Raw genomic sequence first — 24599 nt, 5'->3', positions numbered from 1 at the left:
TTCCGCGCGGCTAAATAGTTCCTCCACCACTAACTACTCTGTATGGTTATGTCAACATGAACTTGCGGACTTTAGCACGATTCTTACCTGGTTGTAACAAGGCTGGAGGTTCATTAAGGCCCCTGAGATTTCCCCTAGCGGCATCAGGACAGCTTCTGCGATTTCTCATCCAGTACAGCTTGTTTCGGGTTTAAGGTGTTTCAATCTCGAGATTTTATGATTTACAACATGAGTCTCGGTTTGACTGGTTGCTAATGTCGTGATAGATACGAAGTAGGACTGATCCAGTACACCTCCGTCTCCTATGGTTCCTTACCCTTCTATACCATACCACTCCTCCTGGATGCTGAAGGGGCTAGCTGGGGGGCTAGTTAGGCCGATTGTAAAGTTATCTAACCATCTCTGCAGCCTGGCGCGGCTATGGAGAGATCTTTGGGTCTAACCCCAGTTTTCACGCATACCCCCTCTACATATGGACACACAAGCCTCCTTGAATTAATTTCATCTTCACGATTATTGCAAATTTGCTAACGCTACATCCATAGGGAGGGCTTCGCCTGAGTGATTGCGCTTCATGCTTTGTACGAAGAGATAAAGGTAAAAAAGAAAGAAAAAATCTTCGGCCAAAACCGCTTGATTCACACGAAAGGTTCGTGTGCTGCCCTGCACACTTGGGACACCTATATGAGCTGCGTCGACAGCACGTAAAGCAGACATTATCGAGATGGCAGTTACGCTCAAAAAGGTCATCCTCTGAAGCGGAAGGCTTCCTGAATTGTGCGCCGTTAATACAAAACAAGTTCCAGTCAGCTTTTGACTAGGTGCCTTCGGGGAGCAATATAACATCTCTTAATTCAAAACGTTGGCTTTAGCAGATTCGCTTTCCGTCAAGCACACCTTTCGTTTGATTCGACCATCAAATCGACCCCGTGCATAGTTTCTCAATTACCAATAGCTTGGGCGGGTCAAAATTACATGCGAGGAGATTGGCCGGCTCCTGGAATCGAGAGTTCAGCTGCTTGCCCTAATTCCCGCGCCATTTATTGTGCGCTTTTCACGGACAAGATCCAGAGCCCAACAGAGGTTCCGCCCGCAAAAAGGCAAGTGCAGAGAGCAGCATGAGCCGCCTTTGTTAATAATATATAGTTAACGTCGAATTTAACGGTATTTAAGTTGTGAGCAAGAAATGGTCATGGTAATTTCGAAGAAGCACAGGCTGAAACCCTCACAAACTGCAATGCTTCATTCATGCCTGGAGGACGAAGTTTGGGCCCTTTGTCTGTAGTGACTTGCCGCGCTAGGAAATCCTTCATACGAAATACCCCGCGGCGCACAGCCCCAGCATTGACAGTTATTCTGCCCTCAAACTGCTAGATTTATGTGATATTATTTCACCCATTCCTGAGAAACTAACATCACCCATTCCTTGTTGCATGTTTCTTTTTCAGTTTTATTTATTTTATTTTTCTTCGTCGTGAATCTCCACACCCAAGAGTTTCGCTCGGTTGGAGTGGCCGAAAGCTTGTTCCGTAAGCCGAACCAGAGCTATTGAATCAAGCAAAATGAATGAGGGCACGCCGTTGATTGTTCCCCGTGGTTTCAGCCATGCAGTCCACGAACTGAGAAAGTCCTCATCCATTGTAAGTAACAACACTTCCGGCGCGGCGGCGTTGGGGAAAAGGAAAAGGAGGGGTAGAGGGGCTTTTTTTCGATCCCTCGAGATATTCAAAGACAGATCGACGGGACTCATTTTGTCCATTGAGAGTTCAAAGTTATGGTTCTAAATACCCTTAATAGATATCATGCCTTAGTCTTTGATCTTTATTTTCTTTTCTTTTAGAACTGTAGTGGCTAATACTCCGAGCAGCCAGCACTCCCAAAGAAAATCCTGGTGCCGCGAACACGTCGAGGAAGCCACGGTATTTAGTTTGCTGTTGTCACCGTACTCCTTTCCTCTGCAGCATAATCTAACTGATACCATAGATGAAGGTTCGCTGCCTCCCGTTTTCAAGGTGTGGATTGATGATGCTATGAAGAGCCTGCTTGACCAAGAAGATACGGACAAGAATTTGCAGATTACCATCCTTGATAATGGGCCAAAGGTAGGAGAGATGACTATATACCTGGCACATATCTTTAAGGAAATGAAATTTTTTGTTGAAGGTCAATCTTAGGTGATTTCGTTGGGAACCTTGCTCTCTGACGGCGGTCGGACGCGGGAAATCCGAGGCACATATCTGCTTGCAAATCTACTCGAGGAACTACATTTGACGAAGGGGAAGCATGCATCAAAGCTGATCCACTTCAGCGATGTCTCCGAAGACCCGGTTAGCCGTATCAACCGAAAAATTAAGGACGAGTACTGGAACAACTTGACTAGACGGCTAGACGAGTCTATGATCGAGGCTGCTGCGCCGGACCCCAAGGACTGGAACGAGAACCCGCGCCCACGGATTTTTGTTCCATATGGCGAGGGGCGACTGTACGATTATTACTGCCAAGTTTCAAAGAACAAACCCGAATTAAAACTGGAGGTGCAGTACCTCCCCCAGGGAGAGGTTACCGCTGAATTCGTTCATGGCCTTCGAGATCGACCTGGTTTGCTCGCGCTCGAAATGGATTATTCGAACCCAGATAAATTGCGGGGACTGCAGTTTATTGTACCTGGTGGTCGATTCAATGAATGCTACTATTGGGATAGCTATTTTGCCTGTCTTGGTCTCCTGGAAATCGGAAGGATTGATCTTGTGAGGGACATTCTTAATAATTTCATATTCCAAGTGAAACATTATGGCAAGATTCCGAATGCAAATCGGTCATATTATCTCTGCAGGTCGCAACCGCCGTTTCTCTCGGATCTCGCCGTGCGAACTTTCCAAGGCATGAACAACAAGGAAGAGGCAGCTGAAGTTTTGCGATCCGGGATTCTGGCAGCAATCAAAGAGTACTTCACCGTTTGGATGTCGGAACCGCGATATGATCCGACAACTGGACTCTCGCGGTTTAAGCCGCCTGGTAAGGGTATCCCCTTGGAAGTCGAAGAAGGTCATTTCGACGCGGTTCTCTACAGCTACGCAGAAAAGTACACTTGTACAATTCCCGAGTTTATTAACCAGTATAACTCTGGGAATGTAAATGAACCTGAACTAGATGAATATTTCATGCATGATAGGGGAGTGCGGGAATCGGGACATGACACGTCGTAAGTCTGCTACTTTGACTTTAGGGATCGACCTAGTTTATTTGCTCCCGCAACAATGCTAATTCATAAGCAGCTATCGGTTCGACCAAGGCTGTGCAGACCTTGCCACTGTGGACCTGAATTGCCTTCTATACAAGTACGAAACCGATATAACTTGGGCCATCAAGACGGTTTTCAACGACAAGCTCCCCATACCAGCCGAATGGCGCACGACAGACATGGGGGATGACCATGTCGAAACATCAGCGTCCTGGCTCCAGCGTGCCAATCAGCGCCAGGAGCGTGCAAACAAATACCTCTGGGACCCTGAACAGGGAATGTACTTTGATTACAACACAAGAACCCATAAGCGCACCACCTATGAATACGTGACAACCCTATATCCGCTCTGGTGCGGCATCGCCAGCCGCGAACAAGCCGAATCCCTCCTTGCAAGAGCACTACCAAAATTCGAATGTGTCGGCGGCCTCAGCACCAGCACGGAGCAGTCCCGGGGCCCAGTCAGCATGCCTCACCGTCCCCCGAAGCAATGGGATTTCCCCTTTGGATGGGCGCCACATCAGATGCTTGCCTGGGATGGGCTGAAGCGATACGGTTACTTGCATGAAATGGAAAGGCTCGTATACCGTTGGCTGCAACTTATGGTTAGGGTCGCGGTGAATTACCACGGAGCGATCGTGGAGAAGTATGATGTGACTCAACTGGATAACCCCAGCCAGGTCGATGCGGAGTACGGGAATCAGGGGTTGGATTTTAAATACGCGAATATTGAGGGGTAAGCTTTGCCAGGCTTGTTTCTTCTTTTTCTTTTTCTTTATATTTCTTATTTTTTATTCATTTCTTTTTTTTTTTTTTTTTTTTCGGAAGGGTTTTCGGTCTTATATCATTGCTGACTGACACCTTTCGCGACTATAGATTCGGCTGGAGTAATGCTAGCTTTTCGTATGGGCTATCCTTGATCAAGCATCAGAAACTAATGGTGAAAGCTCTGGGACTCTGTGTCCCATACGATGATTTACGTATGGAGAGAGTTCATCGTTGACATATTCATATCGGCGGGCATTTATATTCCCTGCGGAATATCATGAATTTCCAACTTCTACTCTCCACACCGCGAGTACATGAATGTTAATGACGATGCGACGGATAGATAGGCTTAGATAGGGGCTTTTGGATACGACGATATCATGACATCCATTTTTTTTTTTTTTTTTTTTTAAATATATATATATAATATCTTGTGAGAACCTGTGCTTAGATTACCTGTGTTTAGAACCCTCTATTGTTATGCCAAGCCGATATGAAGTCCGCTTGTTCTGCATACATTTAACATTACGAGGTGACAGCTATAGAAAGGTGGGTTGTCCAAAAAGTAGGATCGCATTGGTCATATCAATTTAGTGGTTTGCCCACTATGAGATAGAATGGAACGTTTTGGGCGATGTATGGCCGCAGGATATGTGACAAAATGAGCCCAAATTGACAGGAATACAGATATATGAGTGCGCGGGCTAAGTGAAAATATCAATGGATGTAGAACCGGCTTTTCCAAACAAAACCATTGTTAGGTAGAAGAATTCGATCGTTTAGTCGTAAGAGTCGTGTTTACACGGAGAAATAAATACCTGGATGGAAAGCAGAAAGTTAACCAGGAGAATAAGAAGCATTTAGCAAAGTACATTAGATAGATAGGATGCACCAAAGTATAAATTTAGTTCTGATAGAGTAGGTCGTCCTCGTGAGGCTCATACTGAGATGAGGGTGGCACAAGAGATTTGCAAACCACCAACCGGCATATATCATTCCATGGCTGAATGAGATTTGCCAGGGAATCCTTCTGCGATTCATCCAAGACTACCGTATATTCCATATGAGCAACACCATCTTCCTTGTTGCCATAAATTATTTGTTTCAGTTGTTTTCGAGGTTCGGTGACATAAATCAACTCCCAAGGGCTGACTGCAATTGAGCCATTGGTGTTTCTGTAGAAACGAAGTCTGCTGCTGGCTGGTTGAGTTTTTGAGAATCGATCACCTGCAATGCGCCAGTCAACGATCGATTGAAAAAATCCGGTCACCTCGGGAGCTGCAGGGTTCGAAGGTGGGGGAGCGGGGCCGCTGTCATCATCTAGGTTCTGGTTCTCCGGTTGAATGGCGGAGCTGTTGAACTCGGCGAGCAATAGTGCGATGGTTAACTGGAGCTTTTGACTTAAATCTGCAAGTAGGAAATTTGCTTCCTGGTCGCTCCTCTCTTCCCTACCAATTACCAGTACTCGGTGCCCCGGTATCTTGGTGGCCGTGATACTTCCATCTGTCACTGGCGCTGCCGCGCCTGGTAATGCTTGCGATTGTTGCCGCATATTAAAACTCATCCCGCCAGGTACCCGCTCCATCTCCCACGTTCCACCTACCCGGGCCGAGAGGTTACCATTCACCAACGCCCTAAACTGACGGTAGAGCCGCTCCCCAGGCTCTCCCTCCGTCACGTATAGGTGAGACCAGTTTCTATCAGAAAGCGCGAGTATAGATAAGTCGACAATGCATGATGGAATGGCACGAGCAGGGCGGACGAGAGTGTCGTAGCTAAAACCTTGGTCGTAGCCTAGAAGAATAATGCGAGCATCCACATTCTTGAAATTGGGTGTGCCTGGCGAGGGCGTATTTACGGAGGACTCCGCTTTCTGTTTTTGCTCGTTACATATTGAGTAGATGAGAGTATATGTGTTCAACAGGAGGTCCTGAACGTCGTGAAGGAGTTTCTCTTCGCATCCAGAGAATGTGTGTTGGGCTTGTCCTAGGGTATAGCCTGGGTAGGGAAGGGCAATGTCGCACGAGACTTGCGCTGAATAGCGGACCGACAGGCGCTGGAGCCTTTGCAATGCGGCGCGAAGTGGAGGGCGATAGGCGGCGCTGAGTGCAGCGGCGGACAGAGGTTGCGGAGGCGGGGGAAGCAGGAGAAGCGCTAGCGGTGGATGATGGCCAGCCATGATTAATTAATTATATTAGCAGTTTGTTCCGCTGTGCTGCTTTTTTTTTTTCCAGAAGGTGAGTGTATGGCAGAAAGATTTAACTATCGCAGTAAGAAAGAAATCCAAACGAAGCGATCTAACAAGGATTGTCCATTAAATAAATAACTATCCTAGGAGGGGTTTCTTTGTCACTCTCCAAGCGCTCCATTGCAACCACTCCCTGCTCCAGTTAAATATTTAGCGCCCACCGCCTGAGGCATTTGTTCGCAGACACACTTGAACAAAACAACATGGTATGGTATTGGTAACTTATCCTTACCTAAATCATAGGCTTGTGCGCGCTCATGTTCAGCCCGCATCTGCCCTTGGATTTCAAGCCTACAGAGTAAATGAAGTCCAGTGGACCTCTGGCTGGGTCTTCATTATTATTATTATTATTATTGCCCATCCATCCATCTCACACTCTCGTCTTGATCAGCGGCTCTCACATGTCAAGGCCGCGTTCCTCTCAGTGAGTGGAGTGGTTGGGTTGTGTTGGGCACAAAAGCAACGGAACAGCTAACTTAGTTAGCTGGTGGCTTTCTGATCATTAAATAACTAGCTCTTCGCTCGACAGGCCATTGCATTATTGCATTGCATTGGCCCAATGGTGCTATTCCAGCCTTTCGGACCCCCGCGAACACTAACTAGCTCAAGCATTAGCTTGAAGTAACTTAACTAGTTATTTAAACAAGCTAGTTGCAATTTCAACGCCAGCTGCTGCCGTTTTACCCAACCAACCGTCATGGCAACTACCATTCTTTGCCTACCAACCAACCACTATTATTATGATTATTATTACCAGCCAGTCTCGATCTTCTGATCCATGCTGACCCTTGGGGGCTGTGAGGGCATGAAGGAACCAGGGTGGGTTGTCAAACATGGAGAACATCGGCTCTGACAGGCCGCAGAGCCTCCTAGGCCCGCATATAAAATATTCAATGCGTTGACAAGTTGACGCTTTATGTATCTTCCTCCCCCTTAAATCACACTCCAGCCTGTAACGGATGAAAACACTCGCAAGATGTCTCGCGTGGATGTGGTTGAGATCACGGATACAATGACTGACACCGTCATGGTCCATGAAAGAACACCGTCTGTTGCCTCTGAACTTCGACCAGCGGGCTGAGGATGGCAATTTTGCTAACACTATTTTGCACAGTGGTGATGAAGAAAAGGTCACAGTGACAACAGACGCTATGCTCCATCGCTTTGACAGGGACAGGGCAGCCCAGGCTGCCGCAGCCGAGATCGTACCAAAAGCACGAGCTAAACGACATGCTGCAACGCTTGCTGCCATGCGAAGGCTATACGAGGAGCGGAATAGTAACGGCATGAAGAACCTTCTTTTCTCCACCATTTTCAATGGTTATACACATTTACCTTCCGACCATGATCTTCACGACCTGGCTCGGTATCAATTCCCTCCCAGGGCATTACTCGAGGCTCAGGTTTGCGATTTCTATCCCGACCACGCGGAAGTTAAAGGGGTCCCTCTTGGAGATATTGAATCCCGTATGCTAGTTTCCCCCTACAATTGCTTCTTCCATGATCCTCCGATATATACTCCCATTTTGTATTGACAAAAGCAGACATGCTGACTCTTCTCAAGAGTGGCAAGACAAGCCTCACGGCGTTCAAGTTCGGTGGATGTAAGAGAAACTTATCATGCCGGGCTCTGTAATGATCATACACTGATTAATAATGAAATAGACATGTCCCAGTTGGTAGAGGAATTTATCACTCTGTGGGTTAAATGCTCCACGGCTCTAGCCTGTTTGCTGGAACGAGTGCTGATTCCAAATTTCGATTTAGTCTATTGAGGACTTGTTTCGACACGCGAGCAATGAGCACCCTCGCCCATTTAACAACGCTGGCCATGTTGGCTTTGCGTATGTTGAGCTCGACAATTTAAATTTTCGGCATCGTGAAGAGGTCGAAGATCTGCGAGACACTTACTGCTTGCTCTCAAGACTAGAGCATTTGTCTACTTCTGCGCCTGATTATAAAGGAGATGGTTTATCTCCCCAGACCACCGAAACATCGGTTGGACCTGAGCCACTGGACTGGGAGTGTCACCGAGGTGATAGAAATGCGAAGCTGCGAGCTGATCTAGAGTGGCGAGCAGATCATCTCAACACGGAGCTCACTTTCTGGGAGTTAGTTGCGTCCGATATACCTTGGCAAATCTCTGATGGTCTCCCGATCTGCGCAAGCGGGCCCTTGGGACGAATCAAGCCAGTCATCAACAGCTATGATTTTCGAGTTCTCTCCAGTCACCCAGCGTTTCTTGATGCCCAACTCGTTCGAAATGAGTTTCGGTTTTTCCATAGGAATGATGGTTCGCTCTAATATCCACCCTGTCGTAACCAAGACGAGACGGTGTACTCAAGCTGATAATTTTATGCAGGTTTTCTCTTGACCCTGTCTGCTGCGAAAGGCATTAATTATCTCGATGCTCGACTTCAAGAGTATCTCCGACAATCTCCTGACGACATCTTGCGAAACCCAGGGGCTTCGGCCGTGGGTCAAACCCTAAAGGAGTTTGCATCAACCGGAACGAGCACTTGGGAAAAACCCACTGCTGAATGGCTTGTCGTCCACCTCGCAACCGAAATCGGCGCATGCCCACACAATGACACTCTGGGCCATAATCAGATTTCTATAGTGGAAGCATACCAGGATATTCTTCGTGATCTTGTTTGTAGCCGAGAATCTAGCTCCTCATTCTAGGATTCGGCCATACTAACAAGAATCTATCAGAAACTACGTACCTATGAACCGTGGAGGCGCGACGAGACCGTTCGGTTGACAAGGACTTTTCTGCAGTGCATGGAGGAAATCAGGTTCATCAGCAAGATGCTAGAGTCGAGGCAGAGCCTGTTCACGCGGTTGAAGGAAGATGTTCGAACACATGATGAAGAGGATCGCAACAATGACATACCACACAACCCTGGCGGCGAGTCTTGCATGCATAGGGTGGACTGGGCTTTGGGCAAAATCCGACAACAGCGTGATGATATTGAGAATATTGCCCACGAAATTAAAAATTCCATGGATGATGTAGGCTGGCCCCATCTTCTGATTATAATACCCCTGAGGGGGCTCCCCCCCCACACACACACACAAAAAAAAAAAAAAAAACCCAGTCGCTCAAAGCATTCCGTCCAAACAAGAACCAGTCCATCCGGCAACTCATATACTTACCTCCATTCTCATGCAGCTCCTCCATCTCCGCACCATCGAACAAAATGAACTCACCATCGTTCGTGACAGCCAGCAGCGTGCGATCATGCTCTTCACCGCAGTGACGGTAATATTCCTCCCGCTCTCCTTTTGCACCTCCTACTTCGGCATGAACCTACAAGGTATCTCAGACACTGCCCGTTCGGAACGGTACTTCTGGTACGTCTGCGGCACGGCCGGATTTTCCATAGTAAGCGTGATTTCCATTTACGCCTTTTGGCACCCGGCTAAGGATCATCTGATGACCCTGCGGGAGCACCGGAAGTCGAAGCGCTTGGCAAGGGAAGAGAGGAAGCGGAGACTAAAAAGGAGGATCTCGAGTGAAAATGTGTAGAATTTGGAAGTTAGTAAGGCATATATACTGTTTTTACGTTTTAGTTCGTTTTGTTGATTACATTTTGGTCATTGATATTACCCCTTTAATTTTATCCAGTTTTCCGTTTCTTTTTTCTTAAATATACCAGCTCCGTCTACCTTTATTGTACAGCTTTGAATTTTTGTTTGTTTTCTCCCCATTTTGAGGTAATCCCGAAATTATATTTAATTTCTCGTAGTTTTTATTCGCCCTAAATTTATATATTCATCTTTCAGCCAGTGGCTGCTGTTTGTCCACATCGAATATTACGCTGTAATTGCCACAACTCTCCATCTAGCAACTTACGACAAAAATAAAGCCACGAAAAAAATACATAAAATTAAATTAAAATTAAAAAAGACTAACTTATGACGGGTTATCTATTTTCAGCTTGAGAGCCGGGAAAAATAATTACAATAACGGTAAAGTAGATGTACATGTACATGTATGTACAGTACATAAATGTCATTATATTTGGGGCACTTACGCAGTAATGCTTTTTTGGGTCTGCCGATTAAGGTGGACCGGCCCGAACCTTAAAAGTTATCCTATGTGGATCGGGCCGATTAACTCGGGGCCGGTTTTGTGCGTCACTTGTCACATCGATAAGCCCCCCTTCTCCCCCCCGCGGGGCGTTCACCAAAACATAGGAATGCCTCGTGAATAATGAAAACGAGGCTCACCGACCAAACGGTTGTCCCAGGTACGAAGATAATCATTGGATGAAAAAAGAAGGCGGCTACCTAGCACCTCCCGAGCTGAGTTACCTAGAAAATTGTGTGCGCTCGGCCTCTTTAAAATGGAATTTGACGGAAGTTGCACAGAGAGAGAGAGAGAGAGAGAGTCTGCGACAAGTTGTCGAAGCAGCCTCATTCTCACAATTCGTCTAGGGGCAAAAAGGGTGAGAGGGTCACCGAAACTGGAGGGACGGAACCTCTCTGGAAACTACCGCCCAGACATCGCGAAAATCTAATGATTATGAAGACGGATAAAATTATTGACCCCGGCAGACCAGAGAGCAGCAAACTACAGCGTACAGCACAGTGAGTTAAATGGTTTCTCCCTAGCGCTCCTTTGATGTAACTATCTCTGTTAATAGGGAGTGGAGGATTAAATAGCGAATGGCTATTCCCTAGTGTGTACTCTGCCGCTTGTCTGTGATTATCGCAATCAAGCGAAGTCAAGGACAACTTTTGATTTCCGTTCATCTGTTAGAAAGCCTTGTCAATCCTACCTGATCTGTCGCCTCATTTCACAGGCGTTTTATGAGGAAAATCCCAAATACGGAATTATTCGCCCGAATGGGCAAATAATCCAAATTGCTTACAGGTGGAGAGTGAAGCGTAGCTTTGCATCTATGAATAAGCGGTAGGTTGGGTAGATCGCTACTTTTGGATCAAGTTTCTCGGAGATATTCCGTTCGTGACTTTCCAACAAGAATTCTAACTTAACAGGGAATGATTAGATAATTGAGGAGTTCAGTGAAGCTGGGCTGGGAAGAGATGAAAAGTAAATTTCTGCAAATAATCTGTTTAATTAGACATTATAAGTTGTATGTTTCTCCAACTCCTCCAATTCCAATCCCGAAACAAAATAAGATCACTGTCGAGCTTTTCAACCTTTGGTCTCCTGAGGAAGTAGATTGTGGTTCACCTAAGTCTACATTCGAGGATGAGACGGATTGTGAGATGAAATAGGAAGATTAGAAATTTGTGAATGTTTCTAGAAGAAGTTTTGTTAAAAACAAGAGAAAGAAAAAATGAAGAAAAAATGAAAATGAAAAAAAAATGAAAAAAGAAAGAAAAGAAAAGGGTAAACAGACTTGAACTCAAGAAGTCGTAGGGTCCTCTGGTTTCCCCTTCATACCTCCCAAACGATTTCGGCTCCTCTGTGAAAAAGACTATTATTTTAAAACAAAGCAGAACATTCTATACCTAGCCTCTCCAACTTCCCGCATCTGTTGGCTCTGGTGTAAACGTGGTATCTTCATAAGTGCCAAAACTCCCAATGTGCATATAACTGTTGACGAGATAAAAGGAATAAGAAGCAAAAAATGAAACGGAAAGAGGGGATTTTATGGGGATAATGGGAAGGGAAAAGTGAATGAAAAAAAAGCTGGCTAATGACAAGATAATACTTAAAGTACCTAGAGAAAATGTCAACGCAAAGAGGGATAGATAAAAGTAAGGAGCAAAATATATGTACAAATAGGCAAAGGCAATGATTGCTTCCATTCACGAGGCATCTGGTCTAGTTACCTGTATTACGTGGCTAAACCCTTGGAGGATCAGGAATACTCAGAGCCTTTCATCACATCTCATCGACAACTCCAGGAGCGACGAAACGTGATCCACTCAACCCCCCCTCTCCCGGGTAATAAAGAAGCGGCGCCCAAATCCTCCAATGTAACACTCCGATATGAGCCAGGCGTTTTCCGAGGCATTGGATATCGGGTACCTGCGGCCACGACACGTAGTCGGATCGTTGCTCGAATTGTTGGGAGTCGGCAATGTCAAGCGCGGTCATATGCCAGTACTGACTCGCGAAGTTAACTGCAATATTTTTTAACTCGCGTTGAACGCATTGACGGACGGCCTCGAAAGGGCGGTTTCTGGGAGAAAGCTGATCTGATATGAAGTGGATGACGCGTGTGTCCGGACACGTAACCAAACTGCTTCCTTCTTTCATCATATGAGCCATCCGTGCAATTTCTAATGCAATACTAGGCGTGTTGGCTTCGAACCGGGCGATCAGGGAGTGTCCGGATACATCATTTTCGTGAGGGGTGTGTTCATCATACTGGAGGATTGACAGTATGCGAGACTGAAGAGAGTAATATAGCGCTGCGGAAACGTCGCCGTTAACAACCATGGTGAACGCCTGACAACATAGTCGAAGCAAAGTGAATGTCTCGATATTGGTTCGAATATTACATAGTCGGTCGAAGTCGAGCGCGAAGGAATCAGGAAACGGGGGTTGGCAAAAGGAGCAGAGATTTAAAGATAAAGCTTCGAATAAGATCTTCGCAGATTCGAAATCGTTGTGGACTGGTTCTGAATCGGTGTGGAACTCTCGCCAGTGCACAAAATACCAGATTTTTGAATTTTGAGCTTCGCTAGAAGACTTCATGGATTTCTTTATAAAGAAATCGTAGTGTTTTCGGAGATACTCAACAGAGTCCTCGATCAAATATAATCTGAATGCACGTATCTGATGATTTGCGACATCCTATATTCGAACATGTTAACAGTTGCTCCGTCAGATCTAGCTGATACGAGGCTTCTACTTACCAGTTTCATTGACTCAAGTATCGCAAAAAGCTGATGGAGGCCTTTCGATACTTCATTCATATCTTGAAATTGGCATCCATTTCGAATATGTTCGACCATATCATCCGACATATGATCCCTCATTGGCGCACAATGTGTTTTCAACAGGATGGCAAGCCATTCGGCAAGTCTGACCAGATTTAGGACCCCTTTTTCAACCTGCGTCATGAGGAACTTGGTATCTAAGTGTTCTTTAATATACACACGGTCGCGATCGGGAACAAGAGTCAACAGTATTTCTCTCAGTGCATCAAGCATATTTGGTAGTCTTGCCTGGAAAACCTGGCAAGAAGAAGACCTGCGTGCACCAAAAAACAAGTTGATGCTGTTGGAGGCGCCGAAGTTAAATATCGAAATTTCGATGGCTATGGCTTGCCAGTAGTCATTGGTCATTTTGGCCTTCGCAGGGCCACCAACAGGTCGAAAATGAAGATCCTTATCAAAATTGACATCCATGCGAAGCTGGGTGTTCTTCATAATGGCATCTAGGCCAAGTTCAGAGAGCGAATCTGCCGTCACCGGCGGGAACCTGCTGGCGCGATGCAATAATAACACCTCTTCCGGGCTAAGACTCAGCTGAGGCGGAATCAGCATTGCCTTGCTGTTTATGTCGGCGACTGAGGAGTGTGGTGATGGATAGTCGCCATCAGCAGTCGGTGATGATGCTCTGGGAGGACTTTCATTCATGAGAGCAGGTGAATGATCTCCACGCGGAGACTGTGAGTTTTGACCCAATTTCCCCAAAGCATTTTGAGATTCATCATTTGAATCATTTGTGACGTAGTATGATTTGTTAGACACATCTTCACTCTCCCCATGCGCTCTTCTCTCTTCGTTTTGCAAACCCGTCTCCATATGGAAGAGAACGTTATGTTCAAGCTTCTTCTGGAAGGAAAAGGGTAGAAAGTGTTCTACTATCCACAATGCCTTCTTCCCCTTTACAGTGGCCCGCTTTGATAAAGAAGACGTTTGTTTTGGCTGCAAACGGTAGATTGGTATCTCCTGGAAAGCCAGCGAAGCAGTCTCAGCGACAGTCCTGATAATATCTCATAAGAAAGGAATGATCTTTGAAAAGGCAACAAAAACGCCTTTCGAGAGAGAAAAGAAAGGGTTACCGTACAAGATAGCATGCAAATTGTTCGGCAAGTTTGGGTCAGGGCGGCCCGCGCTGAATGGTTCGTGGTGAGTGATGTGAGGCACTGTAGAAAAGTATTTACTGACAAGCGGAAGCACTTCAATAATCAATTAAATATTAGAGCGAAGAGATCGATAATTAAATTCTGTGGCATTTGGAGCGTTTAGTAGTCAACCTTAATTTATTTTAACGACGGGTCTAAGCGTACTTTAGGAACTTGGACAAAGTGTAGCGAGGTAGCCGAGTCCAGGATAAGAAGAAGAAAGCAATGGTCAAGAGTTGCCACATTGTTTCAGTTTGCTTGGATATTGTAAAAGTGAGGCTGTCAGCCACTAGCTATGCTGACTACCTCGCATTACCCAATCTGCGAACAGTTCAATTGGAGAATTCGGCATGGACAGTTTTTCTCTCCATTATTAAAGCCGGGCATTATGCACGGGGGTATCTTGATACTGTGGCTCGCCCATATTGGTGGTGAATCTGGTAAACACATGCCGGAACTGGCATATCTCAATCTACTGCAATATTTTGTATGTTCTTCCTCGACCAGGACGCTGCTGGTGGGCTTAGGAATTCCTATTCATTTCGTACTTGCCAAATTCAAGGCGTTGGAGGGTATTCCAAAAATGCTAGGACAAGTCGCAATCAAGGATGCAGAATCGAATATCCCATTGATACTAGATATGCTGGTACCCGTCAGTAATACGCGAAGACCAGCCTTTTATTGAGGGTAGTGGGCGGCCGTGACTTGGGGCTTGTTGCAGGTGGTCGTGGTCAAGAGCGTTGCTGTGCGTTACAACTTTTCTGTCAACAGAAAGGTCGATTGTCAAGAGGTAGTTCCCTGCACTTAAAGCCACCAGCCATCCTACCTGAGTCCCTTCCTTCTTCCCATGGATGGGATATTTCCGAAATTGAAATTCATGACATTTTCCAATCCGTTGGCCCTTCTTTTAAGGATGAACTGGCTAGACAATCATGGTTGTTAGGCCAATGCGGTCTGTCATAGAATGCATCATCAGCCCTCTGCCGATTGGAAATCTGGTATGGAATGTACGTGTATTTCCAAGTCACACTGGCCGTATCGATACATAGTTGTCTTTGGCGCCCCCTTCCTCACAGAATCATGGAGCAAGATTAAAATGTTGCAATACTTCTTCTGCTTCCCATAGGTCAAATCAAAGGCAAATTCCTTGAGATTACTCTCTCTCCCCACAGATAGTTTGTGTAAAATGATTCCTTGGCCGGTACTACAGTTGGTTATCTTATCGGAGAGGGCAACAAGTAGGTTGTGCGATTAGACAGAAAACCATGCCGGAGTTTTAGTTGCCGATTTCAAGTGTGACCGGGTGGTCACTGATTGGATTTAGTGAGTCAGGAGTCGAGACTGCGTTGTTGGTGGAGGATCTGCCATTTCCTTTCTTTCTTTCTTCCCTGGTTGTATTTTTTGCTTTTTCTGTTTCGTTTCCTTGCTCTTTCTCCCCGTCGTGGGGTTAACCTAACAATCGTCCTTCGTTTGTCTGTCATAATGGACAAAGAGAGGGCATAGAAAACGAAAGTCCTCTCAAAGCCCTTGATGATAAAGAATTTTCCGCCATTGTTTCACTTATCTCATGTAGCTTTGTCAGATCAATTATCGCCGTCCCTTGCTCTCATTATGATGGATAGAGCAAAAATCAATGGAGTAAGTGGGACAACTAGGAATGAAAAGAACTAAAACAAGGGATTATAATGCAGCCAAATATGGAGCAGTAGTGAGTGGCGCATTGGGAGCAGGTAGACGAAGGAGGGATCCAAATGCTGGGGATAATTATGTGGGATGGTCCCGACACACGGCTAATCCTCAAATAAGAGTAGGAAAACGACTCGCCTCACTTTTTCCGCTCCAGTCCAGTCCTGTATTTTTCGAAAGTAACCCCCGCCATCCTTTACTTCGCGGGCCCTGGACCCGGGGCAACGTCGTCAACATGAATAGCAGCATCCATAGCGTCCCAACAACAAAGTAGCGGTGGAGTCGGTGAGAGTCTTCGTTGAGGAACAAGTCTACAGAAGCCGGGAGCCGCGAGATGGCCAGGACAAGACGTACCTAGGTAGGGTTAGGGCCAAGGCTGTCACGTGGGTTTGTTAACTACCCAGGTACCTTACCTACTACTGGTTCTCATCTGGAAGCCTCCTTTCTACTTACTACATCTGTTCTTGTTTGAACGGTATTTGAAGTATCCTATCATGAACTTCTCCTACAAGACTAGTCTCTGGTCTTTGGTTGGATGGATCTACGCAGCCACGGAGTCGGAGATGCCTTCTGCGGTGGCACTTCATGCAATGGATTCCGCTGAAGGTGTTTACCACAGATTGGCCTGAGCTCTGCAACACGGTTGATGAGTTCGATAGAATATGGCCGTTGCATCAGCCTTGTTATTTTCGGATTGCATCCCAATCTCGTCATATATCGCTTGTTGATCATGTCTGGCAAGCGCATCTTGCACGCTCTCGAGGGGAAGCCACGGAATTTCCAGGTTTTAGATGCGGGCTGCCGCGCTGGAGAACGTTGTTGAAAGCGACCTGATCTAATACGACTGTCATACTATATGGCACAGAATCTCGTACAACAAACTCACCAATCTTTCTGTTCAACCTTTTAGTTCTGTGGGCGAGGTCATTCCGAATTGCCAGGTGACATTTTGCTTCGGAAAAGGCGTTTCGAATGACATTGGCGATTCCAAGAATCATCCCATACTATGGTCTGTACATCGAGCTTCGTTCATGTAGGACAATATTATGCACCCCACTTGATGTAGCAAATTCTACACGCTTCAATCTAGCAGAACGAATACGGCATTCCCCTGATTTGTTGCCAAGTTGATTGCCACCATATAACCTGTGACCAGTCCATAGAGGGCGGGGTGCAGAATGGATTTCCCCAATAACCCCGCTGATTATCTATACGGATATGAATTGCTCCGGGACCTAGGTTTTCGGGTTCAAGGGCTTCTTTTATCAACAGTACGTGATTTCGAGAGCAGCATGGAGATAGCCTCTAGTTATTCAACCTCCAAATTTATTGCGAGCGTTAGGTGATTGCTACTCATAAGGCACTTCTATCAACTACCGTTATTATGGGAAGAGAACCCCGACGTTATTGCTGGAACCATCACACAAATGTTGTTATCCGCTTGCTATACAATGATGATGTGGCATTTCCAAGCTGTTGTTTACTGCTAAACGATGACCGTGGTCTATTCCCGTTAACCTGCGATTTCCTGTTGTCCGTTTGTCTGTATATATAACCCACCCCTGTCTATTTGATATGGCAGTAAACCAGCTACAGTGTCTTTTGATCGGCAGGCTAACGGGTGAAAGTCAACTTCATAGTGCGGTCCCCCGTTCATTTCTACTTCTTTTCATTCTCACACTCGTTAACCCATTGCTCATGCAGTCTGGGCATGCAAACCCGCCACGGAAAAGTCATTCTCATGCTGCTTCCCGAATAGCAGAAATATCTAGATCACGTGATTTGTCATCATCCACCGTGGACCTGTCTCGACCCCCATGTCCTCCTCTGTACCAACAATCGAGTAGCATATTTGGAGGCAAACAACGACGGGATGGAGATATGCTCACAAGGGATCTACCACCACCGTCGAAAACTATGCCTTCACCTTAATCTATTCAGAGTCACTTTTGAATCACGGCAAAAGGCGGGCTGCGCCCCATAACAATCACTGCTTATTGAGACCAATATGCGGCGACGAGGTGTTCCAATGCATGAAATATCTGCTGTTTATTTTTATACTGGGAATCCCCAGTTATTTAACCTATTAATTGATGAAATCAACGTCACTGAAACCGTAGTGATGGCCTTGAAGGGTTATTTCAACATGTACTGGCTTTAATATCCAAAATATCTGCCCGATTCGCCCTCAACTGCAGGATTTCATCCAAGAATCTCAAGTTGTCTAAGAGTTCGAATCAACTTGTTGAGTTGCCTTCGCCTTTTAGAGCGTATAGCGATATTGGTGGCTTGCTTGAACCTTCTACATTTCCCAAAATCAGGCACGATGAACTGGGCTGATATACTTTCATTCCTATCATTTATCTGGGCGGTTCCAAATTTGTCCCCCAGTGGATCCTACAACCGTTCTGGGACGAACACAGCGCGATTCAGGGTTGAGTCACTCCCAGGGAATCCCATTATTCCTTCTAGCTATTCTGGATTAATTCCAATACCGGGAAGGGAAGAAGGGAGCGCCTTGTTCTTTTGGCTTTTTGAAGCTGAAAACTACGAAGACGATGAAAATCTCATCAGTAAGTCTCTCATGCTGTAAAAGTTGCTACGCAAGACTTCTTACCGCCGCGATAATTTGTTGACGAGTTGATAAATTAGTTTTTTTCAAGGGCGGCCCTGGTTGCAGCTCCGTCATCAGCGCCCTCTCCGAAAATGGGCCTCTCGCGTTCGTCCACAATGATTCAATACCAACTCCAAACCCTCACTCGTGGACGAAATTGGGGAATGTTTTATATATCGATCAGCCGGTCGGCACTGGATTTTCCACATCCAGCAGTCTGGAACCTATTGCGACAAACGAAGAAGTCACGTCGAACCTTTATACCTGGTTAACAGAGTTCTATCGCGAATTTCCTTATCTGCTGGAAAAGAAGACACACCTAATGGGAGAGTCGTACGCGGGGATTTTCGTCCCCTATTTCGCCTCCAAGATCGTCGAACATCAAGATTCACTCCCAATTAATCTACAGTCAATCTCTATAGGGAATGGGATAATCGGGAACAACGCTGTTATGGCTGACGTTACAGTGGGGGCGTACCTGGAAATGCATGCGCACAGCCTTAATATCCCCCAAGATATCATAGATAGCTTTTCCTTAGCTGATCATATCTGCAAATTTGATACTATTTTGGACGAGGCAAACGAGCACCCACCAATTGGCCCGATAAGTGTTCCAGGAAACCCAGAGAACCTGAACTTTAGGCGTGACGAACCTTGCAGGGCGCCATCGGACAGTGATGTCGGGCCAATGGCTGAATGCAACATATACCCGACGGCACCTAGCGCCGTGATGGAATCAATTTTGAATTCAACTTGTCACGGGCCATGTGCGACTTTCTCTACTGCGGCAGACTACTTTGAGACGCGTTCCAATTTAACACACGACTGCTTTAATCTATACAACATCAAATATGATTGCAACACCTTCAGCCCCCTGGATGCCCTAACTGCCTATTTAAACCGGGCAGACGTCCAAAATTCCCTGCATATTCCGCAATCTCACCCCAAGGATAAGAGCACGAAGAGTGAGAACAAACCATATCCGTTTCAAGGATGCAATAGCGCGATTATCCGGTCTCTTCTGGGCCCGATCAACCGCCCACCACCGCCGGCATATTCCATCATACCAGAACTGATCTCGACACACAATATCTCTACGCACATATACCATGGCAAGTTGGACATGCTCGTCAACCACATAGCTGCCGAGGTTGTCTTACAAAACATGACCTGGAACGGACTTCAGGGTTTCCAGCGACGTCCCGGGACTCCTTTTGGTTTTCGCAACCGCAGCAGTGGTGCTGGATCCATAAAATCGTCTCCAAATGATGGGACCAACACCTCTAGTGCAGGCATATGGGCTGCAGAGCGCGGTTTGACATATCATCTTTTTAATGAAGCGGGACATGTTGTGCCATCTGATCAGCCGGAGGAGATGTTTTGGTATGTGAAGGAAGTTGTTCTAGGAGGAGGCGAGTGAGGGAGTTGGGCTATGTATGTTTTCTTCTTTTCTCCATGTAATACTCTCGATTGTATCAGAGGCTTGGTGGAAACGGCGCTGAGTTTTACACAATACTACTTTTGCTATTCTAGGGAACTTGTAGCTTCTAGTACCAAAATAGTAGGATTTTAGATAGCTATTTTTTGTTAAAGGCAAAGTCTGAAGTAAGATATGTAAAACGGTTGTTGAAAATAAATTTTGGGCGCTACCAGTCAATGGTCTCAGGGCGCCTCTCCCTGAACTTACGGCAAAAACAAGGAAGGAAAGAAAACAGTAGAATAAATAAGACAACCAGGTATCTTAGCCATATCTTTGCCCCTTCATCTTCTCCAGTGTTCTCCCCAGGCGGTCTTCCCCATATATATTGTTTGTAGCAAAAATAAATAGGAAAGGAAATTGAAGTAGAAAAACCTTCTCCGACGCAATGCAATTTTCCGTAAAAAGTAGTAGCAAATAGCAAATAGACATATGTATTTATAAAGGCATGAGTGAGGGACCCCGAGGAACGTAATCACACGCAGTATTTCCCCCCCGCTTTAACACCAAGAAACGATTTTGAAGTTTTACCAACTTTGGCAATATATGAAAGTAGCACTAATATAACATGAGAGCATAGATGTCGGGATATTCGTAGAAAGATAAATGTTTTCGCATGGCAGCATTATAACATGAGTCACGAAGGAGAATGTGCCTGCACAGTTGTACAGCGATAAATCAGGGATGAGGGTACTGAGCAGGAGGATGTTGTATGATGGCATCATCGACGCGCAAATATCGGTGCCGGATTCGCCGTGTTGAGCAGAGAGTCTGCTCTTTGGAACACGTCACCCGCGAAGAATCGATCACTATACGCGCTCGCAGGTGTTGATGGTACCGTTGCTTGAGCTGCTGGACCAAGCGCAGCGCTTAATGGTGTTGCAGGTAGCGGTACGGACTGTGATGATCCGTTGGTTAGCGTCGAGCCCACACTCAACATTGTCGACGTCGAAGAATTGGTGAAGTGTTGGAAATGATGGGTTTGGCTGTGAGGTGGATAGAATGGCGTGGGATTAGAAGTGTTCAGTTCGGCAAGGTAGGACCAAGGCGAAGCATCAATCAGACGGCCAGCTTCCCTGCATGCTTTCTGCACAGGACGAAGTGTAATGACCACTTCTGGGTTGAGCAAGTGAAAATTCCTCGCCTCCCGCATGTCTGTTACTAGCTCGATGAATGCCTGTATGAAAGTTTTGCAAAGTTGCCAAAAGTCGCGCTGGTTCCGTGTTCCATCACCAGGTTCTTTCAATTTCATGTTTGAAAGGCGGTTATGGAGGGATTCGGAGACATCATGGCAGACACGGCACCGGTGAATTAGCCTGCGCCAGAGCATTTGTAGTTCTTCCGGAGCTCCGGTCTCTTCGGCTAATTCAAGGTACTGGGTGAATTGCCGTGCAACTAAGGGTAGGGCATGCAGCGCCGCTGTGCAGGCGGATGAGAGCTGAATGAATATCTTCTCGAATATTCGATCTACCTCAACCTCATCTAGACCTACGAATGTGTTGACGCGACCAGAGGATGAGGTATTGATTGCGCCGAACGTTTCGACGGACCGGGGAGTGTTCGCTAATGATGATGGCCCCGAAGCTAAACGGGTATTGGATCTGCTGCGTGACCTACTTCGGGCCCCATAGTTCAAGGGCGACATCGGTACCGATGGTACTGTGTATGGAGCGTTGAATTGCGCGGGAGTGGTGCTTTGATTTGAACGCTGGTAGGTCATATCGTTTGAGTTCGGAACGACAATGGGATGCACAATGGTAGTATCGCTGCGTAATCGCCTGGTTGGTGGGTGTCTGTCTCTAGTGGGGGTTGCAATTGACTCGCCTGCGTCAACAGGGTCCTCTCCGTTCGCTATTGATGAAGAGGCTCGGTTCATTTTCCCAGAGAGAGTTGATTGCTCAGAATGAAAGCTAATACCAAGGTGGGAACAAGCATTTCGAAGTTCAGTCAGGCTCCCAAATATCATGAGCAATAGCGAACGGAGGAACTTGGGATCCCCGAGCGAGACAGCCCTACTGACCACGAGTCGAAGTTGAGTGCCAACATGTATGTAGGCCATGATACAAGTTTCGCACTCGCGTTTAACCACCTCGCAAGCTCTTATTGCCCCCTCAGCGTCTTGCAGGTCGCCTTGTTCTGCACTTGTTAACGCGTCATCTAGCTGCTCCAGATGAGTTGCGGCATTGTAGAAAACGATCTCAAGACTATTCCTCCTTGCATCCTCACCCTTGAGCACATGTATCAACAAGGAAACATGGGGATGGAGCTGGTATAGGGCATATAGTATTCCTTTTGCAACCTCGATGATAGGATCCTGTGCTCTCACTTTGACTCGATGTTCTGGAAGACTCGACATCCGGCGAACAAAACCGTCCTTTAACTTTCTCCGGTCTCTCGGGCTGCCGGGGCTGGATGAGCTGCTACCGCCTCCGGGCATACCACCAGGCTTAGATCGCAAGATAGATCCATGACTCAAACCACGTAGGTGGCTGTTACGATATGGTCGTCCCTCGTCTAGCGTTCCTAGGTCTGTGTTTTTCCTGGTAATTAAGCCCATACGTCTATTTCGAGATGCACCTGGCCCTGCGATCAAGCCTTCGCTGTTGCTTCGATTTCGCTCATTCGTTCCCGAAAATGGCGCAAACCCTGAGCGTGAGTTTACCCCGAGGTGTAAAACACCGTTCTGCCCAGACGCCATTCGATGATGAGAGCGGATCGGGATTGGGGGTGGTCGTGACAGCGAAGGAGATCTGGATGAGTGTGCAGACTCGGACCCGTTTGTTCTTGGAATCACGGGGAACCGGTTCCCACGTTTTAAAGGTTTCGGGGTGTCGACCAAGGTTTCACTGTTGAAGGCGTCAGCGGTTAGACTTCTACGCTCCTAGAAAAAGAGCTACACACCTGCTCTCGCTGCCAACATCAAATTCGATATGTGTTACAGGTTGTCTATTTTTCAGGAATATTTTTAGTTCCGCTGTGATCGCAGTTTCTTTCTCGTTGTCTGTCATCTCAGACGCCGAAACGTCCGTTTCTTTGAGTTCGAGAACTCGTTTTAGAGGATACTTTAGTGCGTTGCCTGAGACCTTCAAGACTTGCAACTTGGTCATATCTGCCAATTCCGTCGGTAAATCATCAAGGAGGTTCTGCATGATAGAAAGGACCCGTAATGACGTAAGATTCCGGATGTCTTCTGGAATTTTGGTGATTTTGTTCCGGCTAAGGTCCAGGATTTCGAGAAGATTTAAATTAAACACCTGTTCGGGCATAAGTGTCTGAACAGCCAAAAGAATAGGTTTTATGGACATACCCCTTTGGGGAACTGGGTGAAGTTATTCGCCCGAATATTGAGATACCGGAGGTGGGTACATTCTGAAAACCGGAGTGGGATATGGTCAATATGGTTGTTGGACAGGGATAATCTATGGAATAGGCAAGTTAGATAGATGTTATATAGATATATAAAGAGGATCATGGGTAGAGGAACCAAGGAAATGGTTTACCTCGCGACTTCATCTTTGATAATATCGACCATCGATTCCGGAATCCACCCAATATTAGAATGGCCCAAGTCAATCGTCAGCTTGGGTCTGACCACATCATCGACCGCCTCACTCCCAGCCAACGACCGCTTCGTTTCCTGCAAACCATTTTCCACAGCCCGCTTGATGAGTTCAAGTGTCTCCTCTTGGCCGAGTATCTTTCTGTGGGATTGAGAGCGGGTGTCCCCACGGATGGATGGTTCAAAGGAAGCAGGAAGTACCGGGGGATAGGTAAACTCCTTCGTGTCCTCGTTTGTGTCACTACGATATGATCGAAGCGGCCGGGTAGTATCCTCGGTGCGGGTCATGATGCCGAGCATTGCAACTCAATCCACGAAGGGAGTGATGAGGACATCAAGGAGGGGAAAGAACTATCAAAAGCTCTGGCCGTCGCCAACTCCTTCACGAGCTAGGAATGGGCCCCTAAAAGCGGCATAATAGGGGTGTTATATCCTAGCAACTGAGGGTGCCATTAAGTTGACATCGACATCGGGTTTTGTAGTTGGGAAAGGATAGCACTTGGGCAGAGTCAGGAGTTCTGCTGGGCAAATAGCCCTTTGTAGAGGGAGCAAAGGGGCCAGTGAAGAAGCAGAACCACCGGGCGTCGGGGCAAGAAAGCTGCTTGAGGAGGAGAAGGGTGTGTGTCGCCGGTGGATAGGACAACCACCAGCGAGGTACACGCCAATCTGAAACAGTCAAGGGTTTGGAATGACAAATGGGCTTCGTGCAACGGATAATCGGCTGTCCATCCAATCAATTGCAACAAAAACAATTGCTATTATGGTCGTTCTTAAGCCGCGATCACCAGATAATCCGCTGGCCCCAGGGAATTTATTGCTGTCGTCTTTGTGTCTATGTCTTTGACACTGGCCTCATCGCGTTGAGATGGACCGGATGCTGGACTTTTGAATCACGTGATTTAGGCTTATTCTTGGCGCGAGTCGGGAACGTTGGAGTCTTGGCAGG

The 24599-nt window shown here is 46.5% G+C and overlaps 8 protein-coding genes across 21 annotated transcripts; 4 read left to right on the top strand and 4 right to left on the bottom strand.

The window, feature by feature from the left end:
- Positions 1 to 37: 37 nt before the first annotated feature.
- BDCG_02928 (alpha,alpha-trehalase) lies at positions 38 to 4438 on the top strand (the record flags this gene model as incomplete). 5 transcript variants are annotated; one of them, XM_045418518.1, is made up of 8 exons in its annotated part: positions 38 to 195; positions 267 to 1100; positions 1174 to 1640; positions 1868 to 1919; positions 1984 to 2102; positions 2175 to 3202; positions 3276 to 3977; positions 4118 to 4399. In XM_045418518.1, exons 3-8 carry the CDS (start codon positions 1563 to 1565, stop codon positions 4242 to 4244), a joined length of 2106 nt encoding a protein of 701 aa, XP_045280233.1. In that variant the 5' UTR covers positions 38 to 195; positions 267 to 1100; positions 1174 to 1562. The 5 variants fall into 5 exon arrangements, with proteins under 5 accessions (XP_045280233.1, XP_045280232.1, XP_045280234.1 ...); XM_045418517.1 differs by having other exon boundaries at positions 45 to 195; positions 267 to 1640; positions 4118 to 4420; XM_045418516.1 differs by having other exon boundaries at positions 56 to 195; positions 267 to 1777; positions 1868 to 2102; positions 4118 to 4438.
- BDCG_02927 lies at positions 4400 to 6448 on the bottom strand. 2 transcript variants are annotated; one of them, XM_045418515.1, is made up of 2 exons: positions 4902 to 6411; positions 4400 to 4827 (listed from the first exon to the last, which is right to left on the bottom strand). In XM_045418515.1, exon 1 carries the CDS (start codon positions 6186 to 6188, stop codon positions 4914 to 4916), a length of 1275 nt encoding a protein of 424 aa, XP_045280231.1. In that variant the 5' UTR covers positions 6189 to 6411; the 3' UTR covers positions 4400 to 4827; positions 4902 to 4913. The 2 variants fall into 2 exon arrangements, with proteins under 2 accessions (XP_045280231.1, XP_045275062.1); XM_045418514.1 differs by having other exon boundaries at positions 4400 to 6448.
- Positions 6449 to 6626: 178 nt separating this feature from the next.
- On the top strand, positions 6627 to 9789 carry BDCG_02926 (the record flags this gene model as incomplete). Of its 2 annotated transcripts, none has more annotated exons than XM_045418513.1 (9): positions 6627 to 6681; positions 6742 to 7076; positions 7372 to 7724; positions 7822 to 7861; positions 7923 to 7956; positions 8025 to 8550; positions 8620 to 8909; positions 8973 to 9272; positions 9433 to 9789. In XM_045418513.1, exons 2-9 carry the CDS (start codon positions 7036 to 7038, stop codon positions 9787 to 9789), a joined length of 1941 nt encoding a protein of 646 aa, XP_045280230.1. In that variant the 5' UTR covers positions 6627 to 6681; positions 6742 to 7035. The 2 variants fall into 2 exon arrangements, with proteins under 2 accessions (XP_045280230.1, XP_045275061.1); XM_045418512.1 differs by having other exon boundaries at positions 6742 to 7304.
- A 1502-nt stretch (positions 9790 to 11291) lies between these two features.
- BDCG_02924 (cAMP-mediated signaling protein Sok1) lies at positions 11292 to 16415 on the bottom strand. 4 transcript variants are annotated; one of them, XM_045418510.1, is made up of 4 exons: positions 14483 to 16315; positions 14260 to 14419; positions 13101 to 14141; positions 11292 to 13038 (listed from the first exon to the last, which is right to left on the bottom strand). In XM_045418510.1, exons 3-4 carry the CDS (start codon positions 13992 to 13994, stop codon positions 12121 to 12123), a joined length of 1812 nt encoding a protein of 603 aa, XP_045280228.1. In that variant the 5' UTR covers positions 13995 to 14141; positions 14260 to 14419; positions 14483 to 16315; the 3' UTR covers positions 11292 to 12120. The 4 variants fall into 4 exon arrangements, with proteins under 4 accessions (XP_045280228.1, XP_045275060.1, XP_045280229.1 ...); XM_045418511.1 differs by having other exon boundaries at positions 11307 to 13038; positions 14260 to 15876; positions 16147 to 16306; XM_045418509.1 differs by having other exon boundaries at positions 11309 to 13038; positions 13101 to 14175; positions 14483 to 16306.
- BDCG_02923 (uncharacterized protein) lies at positions 14706 to 15002 on the top strand (the record flags this gene model as incomplete). The annotated part of the gene is made up of 1 exon (XM_045418507.1): positions 14706 to 15002. The coding sequence occupies one exon, from the start codon at positions 14706 to 14708 to the stop codon at positions 15000 to 15002; it is 297 nt and encodes a 98-aa protein (XP_045275059.1).
- Positions 15697 to 20465, top strand: BDCG_02921 (serine carboxypeptidase). 5 transcript variants are annotated; one of them, XM_045418501.1, is made up of 4 exons: positions 15697 to 15955; positions 16124 to 17274; positions 17644 to 18576; positions 18656 to 20417. In XM_045418501.1, exons 3-4 carry the CDS (start codon positions 18330 to 18332, stop codon positions 20035 to 20037), a joined length of 1629 nt encoding a protein of 542 aa, XP_045275057.1. In that variant the 5' UTR covers positions 15697 to 15955; positions 16124 to 17274; positions 17644 to 18329; the 3' UTR covers positions 20038 to 20417. The 5 variants fall into 5 exon arrangements, with proteins under 5 accessions (XP_045275057.1, XP_045280224.1, XP_045280223.1 ...); XM_045418505.1 differs by lacking the exons at positions 15697 to 15955; positions 16124 to 17274 and adding exons at positions 17525 to 17548; positions 17632 to 17642 and having other exon boundaries at positions 17708 to 18576; positions 18656 to 20372; XM_045418503.1 differs by lacking the exon at positions 15697 to 15955 and having other exon boundaries at positions 16327 to 17548; positions 17632 to 18576; positions 18656 to 20465.
- On the bottom strand, positions 16517 to 17001 carry BDCG_02922 (uncharacterized protein; the record flags this gene model as incomplete). Its single annotated transcript, XM_045418506.1, has 2 exons — positions 16517 to 16833; positions 16890 to 17001. 2 exons carry the CDS (start codon positions 16999 to 17001, stop codon positions 16517 to 16519), a joined length of 429 nt encoding a protein of 142 aa, XP_045275058.1.
- On the bottom strand, positions 19219 to 24549 carry BDCG_02920 (cell morphogenesis protein Sog2). Its single transcript, XM_045418500.1, has 4 exons — positions 23595 to 24549; positions 23402 to 23513; positions 22996 to 23348; positions 19219 to 22940 (listed from the first exon to the last, which is right to left on the bottom strand). Exons 1-4 carry the CDS (start codon positions 23951 to 23953, stop codon positions 20816 to 20818), a joined length of 2949 nt encoding a protein of 982 aa, XP_045275056.1. The 5' UTR covers positions 23954 to 24549; the 3' UTR covers positions 19219 to 20815.
- Positions 24550 to 24599: the final 50 nt, after the last annotated feature.

This window comes from Blastomyces dermatitidis (assembly GCF_000003525.1).
Source record: "Blastomyces dermatitidis ER-3 genomic scaffold supercont1.3, whole genome shotgun sequence".
NCBI classification, from domain to species: Eukaryota; Fungi; Ascomycota; class Eurotiomycetes; order Onygenales; family Ajellomycetaceae; genus Blastomyces; species Blastomyces dermatitidis.
Note: the sequence above shows the minus strand (reverse complement) of the source record. Positions and strands in the feature narration are given on the sequence as shown.

Bases quoted from the DNA above. Each gene is read 5' to 3' on its own strand.
- BDCG_02921 (XM_045418503.1), top strand. From the start codon at position 18,330: ATGAACTGGGCTGATATACTTTCATTCCTATCATTTATCTGGGCGGTT. The intron at 18,577-18,655 runs GTAAGTCTCTCA...TTGATAAATTAG, and splicing joins AGACGATGAAAATCTCATCA to TTTTTTTCAAGGGCGGCCCT.
- BDCG_02924 (XM_045418508.1), bottom strand. From the start codon at position 13,994: ATGGAGACGGGTTTGCAAAACGAAGAGAGAAGAGCGCATGGGGAGAGT. The intron at 13,039-13,100 runs GTAAGTAGAAGC...GTTCGAATATAG, and splicing joins TACTTGAGTCAATGAAACTG to GATGTCGCAAATCATCAGAT.
- BDCG_02927 (XM_045418514.1), bottom strand. From the start codon at position 6,188: ATGGCTGGCCATCATCCACCGCTAGCGCTTCTCCTGCTTCCCCCGCCT.
- BDCG_02920 (XM_045418500.1), bottom strand. From the start codon at position 23,953: ATGCTCGGCATCATGACCCGCACCGAGGATACTACCCGGCCGCTTCGA. The intron at 23,349-23,401 runs GTATGTCCATAA...ATGCCCGAACAG, and splicing joins TCACCCAGTTCCCCAAAGGG to GTGTTTAATTTAAATCTTCT. The intron at 22,941-22,995 runs GTGTGTAGCTCT...CGCCTTCAACAG, and splicing joins GATGTTGGCAGCGAGAGCAG to TGAAACCTTGGTCGACACCC.